This window comes from Setaria italica, chromosome III (genome assembly GCF_000263155.2).
Source record: "Setaria italica strain Yugu1 chromosome III, Setaria_italica_v2.0, whole genome shotgun sequence".
NCBI classification, from domain to species: domain Eukaryota; kingdom Viridiplantae; phylum Streptophyta; class Magnoliopsida; order Poales; family Poaceae; genus Setaria; species Setaria italica.
The window spans coordinates 47,636,135-47,650,777 of record NC_028452.1 but is presented as its reverse complement, the minus strand read 5'-3'; the positions used below and the strand labels follow the sequence as shown (position 1 = coordinate 47,650,777).

Here is a 14,643-nt window from a genome sequence, read left to right as displayed (position 1 = left end):
TGATAAGCTGGCTGAATAAGCTGAAGCGAACAGGCCTAAGGGCCACACAAGTGCAGAAACTAGTAGAGACCATTGCATTATATTTTTCATTGAAAAAACGTAATCAGTAGAAACGCTCCCGTCTCCCATCTGGTCTATCAGGAACCGTATAGAATTCAACTTCAACATTTGATCCATACATGCCACGGACCTTCTCGCATACCTCCTTGGTTTCTGGAGGAATAGCGGACATCTTACAGTTGATGACCAACTTTTTGAGGACGGTGAGGTCGCGCCCGGCGAGGGCGCCGTCGACGTCGTCCAGGAACGAGGCCGGCGGGGCCGCTTCGGTTTCGCGGTCGAGGAGGAGCTCGGGCATGTGGGGCCAGACGCGGCGCCAGCGGCGCGGGCGGAGCGGAGGCGGACAAGGATGGCGTGCAGCACCTCGTCGGGAAGGCCGCTGATGAGGTCCTCGCCGGAGCGGCGGCGGGCCTCGCCCATATGCGGCGGAGGCAGGGGATCGGATCCTTGGGGTCCAGATCGATCAGGCATTGGAGGGCACTTGGATTTGGGGGTTAGGGTTTGCGTGGTGGGGGACGAATCGCTTCAGCAACGCCGACGAGGAGCGGAGGAGCGGCGCCGGAGGTCGGGCAGTGACGGTGGTTAGGCTTTGGGCCAGGCAGGGCCTTTCTAATTGAAACGGCCCGACATACACTTTGGTGGCCCACGTCGAGGCTTCCTTTTCTTTTTCCGATCCATACCAACCATGTTACCGACAGAATCGTCCAGCCCATTTTTCCCACGCGAGTAAATCATCATCCCCTTCTTCCTCCTCCGTGCCAAATGTTCGTCGTGCTCTCTAATCTCCCCCACTTCATCCCTTTCCTATCATCATCATCTCCCCTGTCCCCCCCACCAGGCACCACCACCAAGAACTCAACCATTCCCTGTCGGTAATTTCACGTCAGATTCTCACGTTCGTCAGAAACAAAAGGAGAGGGCATTGGACACGTTCGTCAGAAACACGCACCAAACAGCCACCATAAACTCCGTTGTCACTTCTGAAGAACCATAAATGCTAGTGCACTAGGCCACCAAACAGCCACCGTAAACTCCGTTGTCACTTCTGAAGAACCATAAATGCTGGTGCACTGCTTCCGTTCGCTTCAACTTATCAGCTACTAAATAGTATTTTTCTCTTACAACAAATCACTTTTCAGCTGGCTTATAAATCCAGCCGAACGAAGCGCAAGGATGGAGGGGAAGACGGAGCGATGGAGGGAAAGACGGTGGTGCTGTACCCGGGCCTCGGCGTCGGCCACCTCTCGCCGATGCTCGAGCTGTCCAAGGGGCTCCTCCGCCACGGCGGCGGCGCGGTCGACGTCGCCGTCGTGCTCGTTGAGTCGCCGTTCAAGGACCCCAGCTTCGCCGACACGGTCGCGCGCGCCAGGGCCTCCCACACGTCCGTCGCCTTCCACGTCCTCCCCTCGCCCCCGCCGGCCTCCGGTCCCAGCTCCGGCGACGCCGAGCACCCCGTGGTCGGGTTGATCCGGTTCCTCCGCGCCACGAACGCGCCGCTCCGCGACCTCCTGCGCTCGCTGTCGTCCTCGGCGTCGCGCCCCGTCCGCGCGGTCGTGCTCGACATGTTCTGCGCCCACGCGCTCGACGTCGCCGCGGACCTCGGCCTCCCCGCCTACTTCTTCTTCGCCACGGGCGCTGCCGCCCTCGCCGTCTTCCTCGCCCTGCCCGGCACGCGTGCCCGCGAGGGCAAACGCTTCGCGGACCTCGGCGACGCCGTGCTGCCGTTCGCGGGCGTGCCGCCGCTCAGGGCGTCGGAGCTGCCGCCGGTGCTCGCCGACGACGGCGCCATGTGCGAGGCCGCCCTCCGCCTGGCCTCCCGGGTGCCGGAGGCCCGCGGGATTCTCGTCAACTCCTTCGAGGCACTCGAGCCGCGTGCCGTGCGCGCGCTCAGGGACGGGCTGTGCGTCCCCGGCCGCCCCACGCCGCCGGTCTACTGCGTCGGGCCGCTCGTCTCGCCCGGCGGCGGCGAGAAGGAGCACGAGTGCCTCGAATGGATGGACGCGCAGCCGGACCGCAGCGTCGTGTTCCTCTGCTTCGGGAGCACGGGCGCGCCGCCGAAGCACCAGCTCGCGGAGATCGCCGCCGGCCTGGAGAGCTCCGGGCAGAGGTTCCTCTGGGTCGTGCGCAGCCCTCCCGGCGCCGGCGGATCGCCGGTGCCGGAGCCAGCCGACGACCTCGACGCGCTCCTCCCGGCAGGGTTCCGGGAGCGAACCAGGGACAGGGGCCTCGTCGTCGGGTCCTGGGCGCCGCAGGTGGATGTGCTGCGCCACCGCGCGACCGGGGCGTTCCTGACGCACTGCGGGTGGAACTCGACGCTGGAGGGCGTCACGGCGGGGGTGCCGCTGCTGTGCTGGCCGCTGGCCGCGGAGCAGGGGCTGAACAAGGTGTTCATCGTGGAGGAGATGCGGCTCGGGGTGGAGATGAGGAGGACGAGCCGCGCCGGGGACGTGGTGAAGGCCGAGGAGGTGGAAGCGAAGGTGAGGTGGGTGATGGAGGGCTCCGACGACGGCGCGCGGGCGCTCAGGGACCGCGCGGCGGCGGCGAGGGACAGAGCGGCCGAGGCGCTCGCGGATGGGGGCACGTCGCAGGCGGCTTTTCTTGAGTTCCTCAAGGACTTAGCCTCCGTTAATGTTTGAATTTATTTTACTTTGGTTATAAATAACACATGGAGAGTTCCTCGAGCATATATAGCTGCTGTGCTGGCCGCTGTACGCGGAGAAGAAGATGATTGAATGTTTTTACTCGTTACTTTCTTGATCTTCAGAAAATTTTTATTTTCTATTTGACATCGAGTTTAACTTTTACTAGCAAGAGGCCCGTGCGTTGCTACGGCGAAATGACGTTGCTTAGCGCGCGATATTTTGATCGTGTGTGTAGCGCACCACATTTTTTATCATGTTGTGTAACTTTTTTATCGTGTTGCCATTGAATCTGAACATCTGATTGGAACAAAAGAATGTTTGTACATCTAAATCCAGTGTAGAATGTGTTGCAGGAGCTGGCCAGCACGCCACTTCTGAATCCTGAAGAGGCTCCTGAGAATGTCTTGTGCATTTTAATTCAAACTGATGCAGAATATTCAGAAATGAGTGTATACTGTTATTTAGACTATTCTTCTACGGACACTACTGAAGCAAACTCTGCTAAATATCATTCTGTATCTGACACTTAGGAGTATTTCTAGAGCTATGGCATGACTTTTAGAACATGTGTTTTCAGAAAGCTAGTGACATGTCTTCCATAAGTAGTGTGCTCAGAAAGCCAATAGAAAATAAAAATTGAGAGAATTTGCATATTCTACTGCATTCAGTACATCGACGAACCCACTTTATATGCCTCAGATTCTCCAAAGGACATATCGTGCTCAACTGCCTGTGACCAGTAAAAAAATTACTTGGAATGTTTATCACACTAATTGGTCAAGCTAAAGCCAAACACAACCAGGAACGCGTTGCAACTCGGAGAGAGAAAGATGTAGCATGGTGTTGATTTTCTTATTGAAGAGAGAACTAAACAGAAACATTGGAGGTTTGAATTTCATATCAGGTGGATGCAACATAACTGAAAATCAAAGACAACAATATGTTCCTATGCAGAAGAGTAGAAATTCCAGATGTAATATTGGCTTTTCTAGACACCCATTGCTTAACCCAACGCAAAGCCCTCCAACTATTATTTCCTGAATTTCTTAACTAAACAATAACTCCCAAAACAGTACAGACCACTGATAAGTTTGAATCCAAACTAAAAGAACAGGGATGAAAAGTCCTTTACCTAATGAGAGCGTTGGTTAGCTTTGGTTCAATGTTGGCAGCCACCACATCAACTGGTATGCAAAGCAACAAGAAAAACAAAATCAAATAGCAATAAAATTCAATTGCAGGCTAGGGCAATTAAACCGATTGGAATACCTGTGGAGTCCTGGAGGGAGGTCGTCGGGTTGCCAGGGACCTCAGTGAGCTCCCACCCCATGATGACCAATTCTCAAAAGAAACTGAAACCAAGAAGCAGAGCAATCATGGTCACATTTTTTAGGTAAGCAAAACAATTGTAAAAAAAAAAGGAGAGAAGCAAACTTGCATACATGGATGGGAATTAGGCCATTCAACCCTTTGTTTCTGTTGGGGGAATTGAATCTGAACTGATATTTCCACCAAAACCTAAGGGACTGGTCTAGTCCATTACTATTGAAAGCAAAGGGCCAGAAAAGCAATCGGTTGCCCGACATTCAATCATCAAAGTTGACCCACAGTTACACAAGTCTCTACTACATCAGCAGGAAACAAATCTGACCACGAACATTAGAATTCACATCAATAGAAGGTCACACTGCAACAGGTTGATACCGCTCAGGAGCAGAGTACCGCAACTTCAGTGTATAAAAACGCGCACACTTAATTCTAGGCATCAAGCAGAGCTCCTGCAATAACATCGCCATGTTGAGAGAAAGCATCCTTGAGAGTTGTTTCATTTGTATCGTAACAAAGATCTGCACTTTATTATACAATTACAAGAAATAAAAGGCAATAATCAACATCAGCACACCCCAAATTGAACCCATCACACCACTTAACATCCTTCCCATTGGAAATTAAAAAGGAAGAATTTGATCAGGTGCGATAATGCTATCTCTCTAAATCTGACCACAGAAAGCGATCCACTTCAAGAAATCATATGGGAAAGGTCGAAAGGATTTACCACCGATGAATAACTTGGGTGTGCGTGCACATGAACATGCAGCGTTCCGATTGAACAGCTTCCCAAACGGAGTCTGCAGCATCCCTCCTCTCCCATTCAGTATCATCTGCAAACTCTAGAAAACGATAACCCCCAAATCCAACAGGCGAGCGAGGAACTCACCGGTCTTGAGAGATGCCATTACCTGCCCGCGCCTCGCACGTGCTCGCCAGCCGCCGCGGTGTCCCGTGCGCCAGTTTACGTCGCCGTTCGAGCGCAAGTAGAGATTGCCGGCGGCGCCAGCGCGGACGGCCAGCACCGCGGCGGGTGGGGGCGCGGGCGGTCGGGTCACGGAAGGGCTGGCGGCGGACTGGAAGAGGAGAAGGATGGGACACGGACGGTCGGCGGAATCGTCTGCTTCGAGACGACGGAGATCGCCAGCGGCGTCAGCATGGACGGCCGGCACCACGGCGGGCGGGGGCGTGGGTGGCCGGGTCACGGAAGGCTTGGCGGCGGACTGGAAGAGGATAATCCGCCGGCAACAGGGCGGATCGGATTGGCGAGCGAGCTCGGGGATTTCAGGTGGGATTCGCCGCTCGCGTCTTTAATTTTTCAGTGGCGGAATCGCGGGGCGCGTTAATAGAGAAGCATGGAGGGGACGGGTGGGACGCAGAAATCGTGGGAAACGGACGGGAGCCGGACAACGGACGAAAAAAATCAGCAGAGACGCTACTTGCGTTAATAATAATAGATAGATTTCTTACATGACATTCTGTTATATTTTTCATCTGTGAACCGTTAAATGTCCTGTGAAAAGATGATTTTGCCCTTGTAAGCTCCACCACACTTCTCTCTCCTCTCCTCTCCTCTCCTTCTCCCTCTGCCCCACCACGCCGCAGGTCCACGTCGAAGAGGCGGAGCTCGAGCTCCCCGCGTGTGGCGGGGCGAGGAAGATCACGCTCATCCTCGAAGCGGCGTGGCGGCTCCGGCTCCCGCCGGCCGGCTCGTTCTCGGCGCTGACGGAGCTACTGATACACTGCGGCACCATGGATGGCGGCGAGCTCTCTAACCTTGTGTGCACGCAGTGCCCGCGCCTGAGCAACCTGAGCCTCTTCGTCGAGCTGGTTGCCGTCACCGACATCACCATTCGCCCGGACTCGCTGCGCTTTCTGTGTCTCCGCGTCACGAACATGCATCGCCTAGAGGTAGTCGCCCCAGGACTGGAGGAGCTGACTCTATATCAATCCGTTCAGGCTCACATCTCCGCCCCAAAGCTTTCCAAGTTAGTTTGGCACGGCGGTGCCTACGATGGTCATAAGCACCGTTTCCATGATGTCGGCTGTCGCATCCGGGAGCTAGTAATCGGCATACGTGATGCGCCGGTTCGATGAAGTTGACGTGTTGAGCACACGCTTATGCATTCCGCAGGTGCGTTGTGTTGGTGTCAAAACGAATTTCCTCAGAAGGAACTGTTTTTCTGATAGCCAATTGATTACATTGTGACTGTGCATGTCTACTCATGACAGGGAATAGCGGGGTATCAGATCTTCTCGAATGATATAAAAAAGCTGATCAAGTGTAAGACCTTGACTGTATCCTTATTGCAGAATCGCCATGGCTTGGTGCCGGTCATTCTGCATCTCTTGAGGTCTAGGAGTTGCAACAGTACGGGGAAGTTTTTTCCTTGCACTTGATTCATATTCCTAATGGTCCATCGGTAATCTCTAAGCTTTTTTTACCTTCTGTAGGAAACTAGGAATCTCTTTTAACTTTAGTCAGTCAATGTGGTTTAATTTGATTGATTGCGACGTTCATTGTTTATATGAGATTTCAGAGTCTCCTCTTTTTTCTTGAGGCATGGTGATGAGGTTATGAATTCATTTAATCACTGTATTGGAAATTCCATTATGCTATATAAACCGTTTGAGCAATGTGAAGATTCATGCCCTAGCTAGTAGCTTTTTATTCTTTGACCTCTCTAGTTTGGGTTCATTTTAGCTAAAAAGGGAGGTGCGGGGTGTACAGTCCTTGTATGAATCTGTGCATGATTTAGAGTCATCTAAACATCGGAGATAAGCAAACTCGATTTCTTTATATATATTATCCACTACTACATCAATATTGTCTCTTCTCATTTCCAGAACGACACATGCCCATCATCTTGCCCTTGTTGTTCGGAAGAGAGTCGCAGGATTGATGGCATTGATCTCGGTTCACTTGATGAGGTAGAAATCAGTTCCTACAAAGGTTTTTCATGAAGAATTCGAATTTGTGGAGCTGCTATCCAGATGCAATGCAAGAGTCCTGAAAAAGTTGGTCATCAACTATCTGATGCAACTGGATAGCAGCTTTGGTCGAGAAGGTCCGCAGCATGAGCCAACCAAATGTTAAAGTCGAATTTTATGTGTTTCCAGATGGACCAGTTGGGCGACGGGTGCGTCTTGACTGATTACTAAGCACTCGTGTGAAAAAATGTAACTGCCTTTAGTAGTGCACTCGTGTGACTGTTTCGAGGAGGATTGTTTCAGGCCTTTTTGAGCATTCGGTTCATATTTAGACTTTGATGTATTATCCTACGCCAACTTGCTTGGTAGTACTTGAGACTTTAATGTTTAAATGTAATACTGCAAGCTCATTGTTGTTTTGCACCTGATTTTGTAAAGAAACACAACAATTCAGTGGCAACAGCTGCCTAGCACACAGTATGAGCGGGCAAGAAAACATTCAAATTGTCAAAAAGCTTACATGGCAATCATGATACGAGGTCGACTTTGGTTTTGTGGTATTTCACAGTGCTGTGATAGTGTGTTGTGCGATTGGATTTTGGCAGATGGTTGGGAAGGGCTGTGAGAGCTGCAGTGAGTGGCAGGAGAACTACATTACTAGGAACACATACACATGCATGGATGCGAGCAAGGAAATAAAGTAATAAATGACACGCATCATGCATGGTTCTAGACTCCTAATACCTAATATGATTTTTAGGAACACTTAGTACCTCTGTCCCAAATATAAAGATAGGGGCTGAAGCAGGAGTTACATTTGAATTGCTCTAACTCTGTTGTGCAGGCACAATGTGATGCATGGTTCTCAACTGTGTAGGAACACCAGGAAGTTGGGCCAAAGCCACGGTAATGCATATCACCGCAGCTAATTCCACCCTGTCTACTCGTGGTTCCCTCTGAAAACAGTAGAAACTGCCCCGGGAAAGAAGACACCATTTGCTTTACAGACATCCCCATACATCACACAGGTCACAGTTTGTTCTAGTAGCCACATTAGCCATTCATCAACGCTGAATATCCACACCCAATTCTGAACATCCCGCAAATTCGCAATCTGAATCTTCGCCAAGACATCAAGTCTTCAGGGTTCAGAATAACAGGCCAAGACATAGGATCCAACATTCAGGGTGCTCTCTCTCTCTCTCATTCTGAATGGCTGAATTTCTACCAGAACATCGAGGGTTCCTATCAGCAAGACCTGAATTCTTTTTTAAACGAACCGGCAAGGAACCCTGAATTCTGAACGTTCTGCAAATCCACAATCTGAAATTCACCAAGTGATCGAACAGCCCTTCAGAACAACTACCGTATAACCTTGGAGTGGCAATATGGTAGCTACCCTTGAAAACTACGAACCGGGTATAATCGTCAGGGAATTCAAGAAAATACGGTGAAGTAGCTCAGAGCTCTGCTTTCATCAACGCTGAATCGCTGATGGCTACTGTCTCCCTGGGCTGTCAGACAGACACCGGGCTTGTCTTCAATGGATCCTGAATTTCGCGCCACGAACTCGAAATCGTCTGCTAGACACTTCCAGGAGCCGCGCCCAAGCACCATGTGCCGCAGCTCAGCCGGCCGCCCGCCGGCAGGACCTCCACGACGGAAGCGCGGCGATTGCCGCCGGAAGCCCGGAACCGGGAACCTCCTCGCCCATCGAGTTCGCTACCAAGCCTTCAGGTCAGGTGCGAGGAGCATGGCGTGAGGGAGAACTCCGACGCCGCCATTCGGCCGTCTCCGCCCGCCGTCGCCGCGCGCCGCGCCGGCCTCCCCTGCTTCAGTCCGCCGTGGAATTCTCCTGGAATCCGATGGAGGGGCCTATTTGCAAAAAGTTGGATCGCGATTAATAGTCGCGATGCAAATCAGGGGAGCCTCGTTTGCACAATGCGTTGGCCGGAATCGGCGGCGGCGGCGAGGGCTCCAACCGCCGGCGTTGCGGTCAGGGACGTCCTCTCGCCAGCGCATGCACCACCCGCCGGTACCGGAAGGTGTAACGGCAACGTCGTGCTCGCTCTGGGCGCGGCCGGCCCCCGCCGCGGGGGAGCTCGTGTCCATGCCGCTGCGGCATGCCCCGGCGCTAGTGTCCGGCATGGACGGCCTCTACTTCCGGTCCCTTCATCGATTTCGCGAGCTCCGGGGCAGCGGAGGCCGAGGAGCTGGCGCCGGCGAGGACCATGCACAGCCTGGTAGGCAACGCTCGGCTACCTGCCGGAGGAGGGCCTCGTGCTCATGGAACCCTCTTCCTCCGGTGACGGAGGCATCGACGCCCTGGTGTTCCTCTTCAGCCGCGCCATGGACGTCTTCAAGGCCGGCTGCTACAACCTGGCAACGGCAGACGCACGGCTTTAGGTAGGCGCGCCATGGTCAGACGCACGTACGGCTTCTGTTGACAGGTATATAAAACCATTGTTAGACTGAACGAATTGCTTTCAGAAAAGAAAGACAGGATGGTCAACTTAGTCAACTTAAACCATGACTACAACCATTGAAGGAGCAGACAAAATGCTCCGGTGCGTCTGTCGGACGCATCGCAGACTCGCTAGATGCACCCGGAGCACCTGATCTGTTCTTAGCTAGAGGCAGCTTCTTGTACCGTTGAAATGCACCTTGCTGCATCCAGCAGTTTTAACATTTTACAGGACACAAAATGTGCACTTGCATTGGATGCAAGGCATCGCTACTAGGAACTTCTACATACTACGACATGCTACAGAAAACCACACCTGTACAAGTGCACCTCCCAGGAGGCTACACAGTTCAGCAAACAACCACCTTTCAGCCCACGAGAACAAACCGGCCGTGGACCTTCCTGATGGCATGGACGGTCATGGTCACCCTCCTCGAGCCTTTCATCAGCTCGAAGGCGCAGATGTCGCCCTCGCGAAGCCTGTTTTCCTGAACAAACTTGGAGAAGGTGTAGTTCCGGACACCTTGTGCGCTGCGCGCGTAGTAGTACTTGACGCACCACTTGTCTTTCCTATTCGGCCTGACAAGCGTGATCTCATGCAGTCTACAGTCAAAGTGATCAGCAACAAACCGATTGGGGAAGATCTGTGGGAAAAAAATGTCAATTGTGTCAGAGTTGCTCCCAGATGTAGGGTCAAAGGTATTTCAGATAATAAAGCAGTAAAATTCAGGTAATTAACTAATTATGATGTACAGAGTAGTAGTGATACCACCGCAGTCCATAATGTATACAAATGCACCAAAATATACGCACCAGAAAGTTGTTCTTGCGTCGAACATGGCTCATCTGCAGAACGGTCACAAATGCAGGATTGTCCGATCGGATTGAAGCCAAGCTGATTATTTCCTCCTTTTCCTCATCGCTTAGCCGTTCAGCGATCCTTGTGTAGCAGTACTTGGATTTGGCATATTCTTCATCACTATCCTCTTCTCGAATGTCATCGCACTTGACATGATTGTTGCTGCTGTTTGGAGATTCAGGCAGTTTCCCTGTGAAGAAAATGTACATAATGTCTGTCAGATTATATATGTGAAAATGGTCAATGGAGACACAAAACTTGTAGTCACTCTACTTACTTGGATTCCTACCACCGGATTTCTTCGAAGTAGAGGCATGATGAGGGAACCCAGCCAGCTGAGACGGTGCAGTAGTCTCCTTAGAATCAGTCAGGGCATAATGCTCAGCTTGTTTACCCCTATCAGCCATATCGTCAAAATGTTTGTGCAGATCAGGAGCAGTTCTGTTGCCAAATAGAGAAGAAACCTTCTCGCAGCCGCTCGCTTCAAAGATCAGGACATCAAAGGAAGAGTTGCCACTGTATGTGAAGATAAGGAGGTCATTCTCCTTCAGTACATGAGTCTTGACGAAATCCTCCCATCTAGACATGAGGAACAGCTCATCGGCATGCTTCTCTAAGCCGATGTTCCATGTTTCACCGCTGGGTGCTTTCAGGTCAATACACCCGATCCCATTGAGATTCTTTGCAAACTTATCTGGTATGCTCTGATAAAGAAAAAAAAAAGTCGTCACTGCAGAATTAAGGCAAATATTTTTCTTGATCAACTAGTAAGGCAAATAACTGCTACTTTTAGAAGAAAATGAAACTTGGCAAGTGGGCATCTGATTAAGACCATCCTATATTGACATGAAATGCACATTCAGTTGTATAAGAGTAAATTTAAAATAAATCAAAATGTGTGCCTTTCACTCTCTTTTTTGCTTCACTTTCTTTCAGTAGCATATCTTCTTTGCCACAGAGGATTAGAACAAATTAATAACGAGAGTTAACGCTACATGACACAGCTTGTATAACTAAGATGCGCTCATTCTGTTTTACTAGACTTCTACTATTGCTTTTTTTTTTGTTGTTAGCCCTATATGCTAGTGATAGTTAAAGATAAAAAAGAATAGGTGGCTGCATCTGTAAATGTTTAACTGTAAGTTATCTAAAATGACATCTATCTGTGAACACAAATCAAGTACTACTGTTCACTTGGAAGGGCACAGGGTAATCGAGTGCCAGACACTTACAATGCCCTTGGCAAAATCTCCTGTCATGAGCTTGAAGAAGCGGATCTTGGTTACATCCATGTGCTCCCAGTAGTAGTGTTCTTGCCACTTCCTGCAGCTCTCACACCTCTTGTCAACCATCTGCGAAAATTGAATCACACAACACTGTCACAGCACAAATAGTTCACAGGATCATATGCAGAGAGAGAGAGAGAGAGAGAGAGAGAGAGAGAGAGAGAGAGAGAGATCTTCACCATGATCTTGTAGCATTCTCTGGGAGAATCTGAGCTTCCGAGGCGAAGCGGGTCTCCTCTTCTATATCAACGATGAGAGAGTGATGAGGGTGAGAGGAGTAGTTACAAAGCTTTTATTGAGATTTCACCTAGAATCTCAGAGAATGCTACTTGTGCACCAAACGTTGGTACACTACGGTCACTGAGATGCGGGGCCAGCGCTGTAGGTTCACAAGATGGTAGGTCCAGATCCCACCTCGGGGAGTGGTAAAAATTAAAGCTGATGACGGTAAATGGAGTGAAGCGGTGAACAAGTTCATTTCCTCTGTCACTGAACAGGTGGGTGAATTGAATTGCAGCATCGTTCCGTCAGTTTCAAGAACTGTGCTGTTAGAGATGATTACCATTGTTGAACTGTCAATGGAACAGAGGTTAAAATGGTTTGAACTGCCCAAGTTGGATCTTTTTCACCATGACACATGGCAGTCACACAAGGAGTGTTTCGTCAAGCCTCGTGCCTTCATCGCAGTATCTCTTGCACGCACGCACGCAGCGAACTCGATCGCAAGGACACATCAGACACCAACCACTGCACGAAACCGGACGTAACAGTCATGTCATGATTCAACTCTGTCTTCTTCTTTTTTCTTTCTTTCTTTCTTTCTTGCTGCAACCGCTGCGATCAGTGTCCGCGAAGGATGTGGACGTTCATGGCGAGCTCGCCGCCGCCGGCGAGCGGCTGGAACAGGCACAGGTCGGCCCTGCGCAGCGTGTTGTCGTCGACGAACTGCTTCCGCCCGCGGCGGAGCTGGCGCACCTTGCCCCCGGTTCCTACTTGCATTTCCTTGGATAAAGATGAGTTCCCTGCATAGACATGAACCAAAAAAAGTTATTTACAATATTTTTCAGCCATGGCACAAGTGCCAGGCATTGTTTCAGGTAAAAAGAATATAATACTATGCATGGGTCACGTAGCTATAATAGTACGAGTGTTCACATTTCACATTCAATTGGGTCAGGTAGCCAGAAAAGTATGAGTGTTCACATTTACTGGCTAGTACTTTTGACCATGGCACAAGTAATCAAGATCAAGATAAAGGTGGGGTTTGATTGGTTTAAACGTAGAAGGTTACAAATTTCATTAAATACACTGTAATTGAATCCCTTATCTAAATAATATCTATACAAGCGTGTTACCCCTCCTCCTCTATCATAATCATATACAACACTACACCTTAATCTGATTACGTTACCAGAGTGCAACTAAACAAAAAGGATAATCACCCATTCTACTGCCAAATACACTGTAATCTGATTCCTTTGCGTTTACGTTACCTTAGCACGAATAAACACTATCTTTGCATGACCAAACTACCCTTGAGATGGGGGCAATGGTTAATCCTAAGCCCACAGCTTGGAAGGGGTGAGGGTGGAAATAAGGGCCTGTTTGGCTCCCACGTGCTAAACTTTAGCACTTGTCACATCGGATATTTAATACTAATTAGGAGTATTAAATATAGTCTAATTACAAAACTAATTACACAGATGGAGTCTAATTCGTGAGATGAATCTATTAAGCATAATTAGTCCATGATTTGACAATGTGGTGCTACAGTAACCATTTGCTAATGATGGATTAATTAGCCTTAATAGATTCATCTCACGAATTAGCCCAGGGATTCTGCAATTAGTTTTATAATTAGTTCATCTTTAGTCCTCCTAATTAGCATCCAAACATTCGATGTGACACGTCTGAAGTTTAGCCCATAGTATGCAAACACCCTCCACTTTGCAAGGTTAAAAATGAGAAATGAGTTAAGCACGAGCACCCATCACTTGTGATTAAACAAAACTACCAAAGTTAACAAGAGAGATCATAGAATGCACTAGTACCCAGCGGGAGTTCTGCCATTTTAGCACCAGAATCTGCATCAAAGCTGGAAGAGCGAAGCGATAGATTGGTCCTTTTATCTCTCGGTCCAGCGGCCGCATGAACTGCAGAAACGATGCAAAAGGCGCAAAAACAAAGAGGTTACCAGGATTTCGCCAGAGATCGGCGATCTTGTTCGGTCCGGTGAAGGTGTATTGCCGGCACTGATGATGATGACTGAGCAAAACGAGGGATTTCTTACTGCCATCGACCTGCTGCCAGGGCGTAGCGAGATTACCCTGGGCTCGGCGAGGGCTCTCCGGATCGCCGCCCACCTCTCCCTTCCTTCCGGCGGCTGCGCCCACCGCCCCTCCTGCCATCATCCATCACCGTCCGGCGGCCGGCGGCGGCGAGGCGGCGACCTCCCTCGAGTCGGCTCGCCCGCCGCGTTGCCGTTATTGCCACGGAGGCTGGGCCGACTGAGTGAGGGATACACCCGCTTTGCAGGCCTCCAGCCCATGAAGGGCTCTGTTGTGCTGCAGCAGGCCGCCGGCTGACGGGTTAGGGAGAAGCCCAGACCCGATACCCAACAAGCAACAGGTACGACAAACTGCTAGTTCAAATTTGGTCGATTTTAAGAATTTCAACCACAGTTAGGGCCTGTTTGGTAGAGCTCCAGCTCTGAAAAAATAGCTCCAAATCCATAGATCCAGCTAGCTCCGCCATAGAGCTGCTCCACCGTGGATCTAATATCTCAAAAAGCGTTTGGTACAGCTCCATTCTTGTCTTTATCTCACTGGCAATTTGGGCCCATTCATCAGAATAAAAAAATATCTCCTCCCTGGCGCTGTAGCACGCATGGTTGAGGTGCTGGCGGGCACGGCCTCGCCGGCGGCCTCGCGCGCACTGGCGGGCACGGCCACGCCGGCGGCCAGGCGACCTCGCGCGCGCGCGGGCGCGGCCACGCCGGCGGCCAGGCGGCCGGGTGCGGGGCGGGGCTTCGGCGGGCGGGGCGGTGCTCCGACGGGCGGAGCGGGCGGCGGG

General features: G+C 50.8%; 2 protein-coding genes and 1 long non-coding RNA gene across 3 annotated transcripts; 2 read left to right on the top strand and 1 right to left on the bottom strand.

The window, feature by feature from the left end:
- The first annotated feature begins 1,036 nt into the window (after positions 1–1,036).
- Positions 1,037–2,841, top strand: LOC101778231 (UDP-glycosyltransferase 88A1). Its single transcript, XM_004962982.4, has one exon. It carries the CDS (start codon positions 1,254–1,256, stop codon positions 2,694–2,696), a length of 1,443 nt encoding a protein of 480 aa, XP_004963039.1. The 5' UTR covers positions 1,037–1,253; the 3' UTR covers positions 2,697–2,841.
- Positions 2,842–6,100: 3,259 nt separating this feature from the next.
- On the top strand, positions 6,101–7,496 carry LOC111256581. Its single transcript, XR_002676625.1, has 3 exons — positions 6,101–6,165; positions 6,264–6,454; positions 6,879–7,496. It is a non-coding gene; the product is annotated as an uncharacterized LOC111256581 (long non-coding RNA).
- A 1,950-nt stretch (positions 7,497–9,446) lies between these two features.
- Positions 9,447–11,856, bottom strand: LOC101777824 (B3 domain-containing protein Os12g0592300). The gene is made up of 5 exons (XM_004962981.2): positions 11,751–11,856; positions 11,518–11,637; positions 10,563–10,989; positions 10,240–10,475; positions 9,447–10,070 (listed from the first exon to the last, which is right to left on the bottom strand). Exons 1-5 carry the CDS (start codon positions 11,751–11,753, stop codon positions 9,795–9,797), a joined length of 1,062 nt encoding a protein of 353 aa, XP_004963038.1. The 5' UTR covers positions 11,754–11,856; the 3' UTR covers positions 9,447–9,794.
- Between the last annotated feature and the right edge of the window lie 2,787 nt (positions 11,857–14,643).

Bases quoted from the DNA above. Each gene is read 5' to 3' on its own strand.
- LOC101778231 (XM_004962982.4), top strand. From the start codon at position 1,254: ATGGAGGGAAAGACGGTGGTGCTGTACCCGGGCCTCGGCGTCGGCCAC.
- LOC101777824 (XM_004962981.2), bottom strand. The intron at 10,476-10,562 runs GTAAGTAGAGTG...TTTTCTTCACAG, and splicing joins ATCCGGTGGTAGGAATCCAA to GGAAACTGCCTGAATCTCCA. The intron at 10,071-10,239 runs GTGCGTATATTT...TTTTTCCCACAG, and splicing joins GACGCAAGAACAACTTTCTG to ATCTTCCCCAATCGGTTTGT.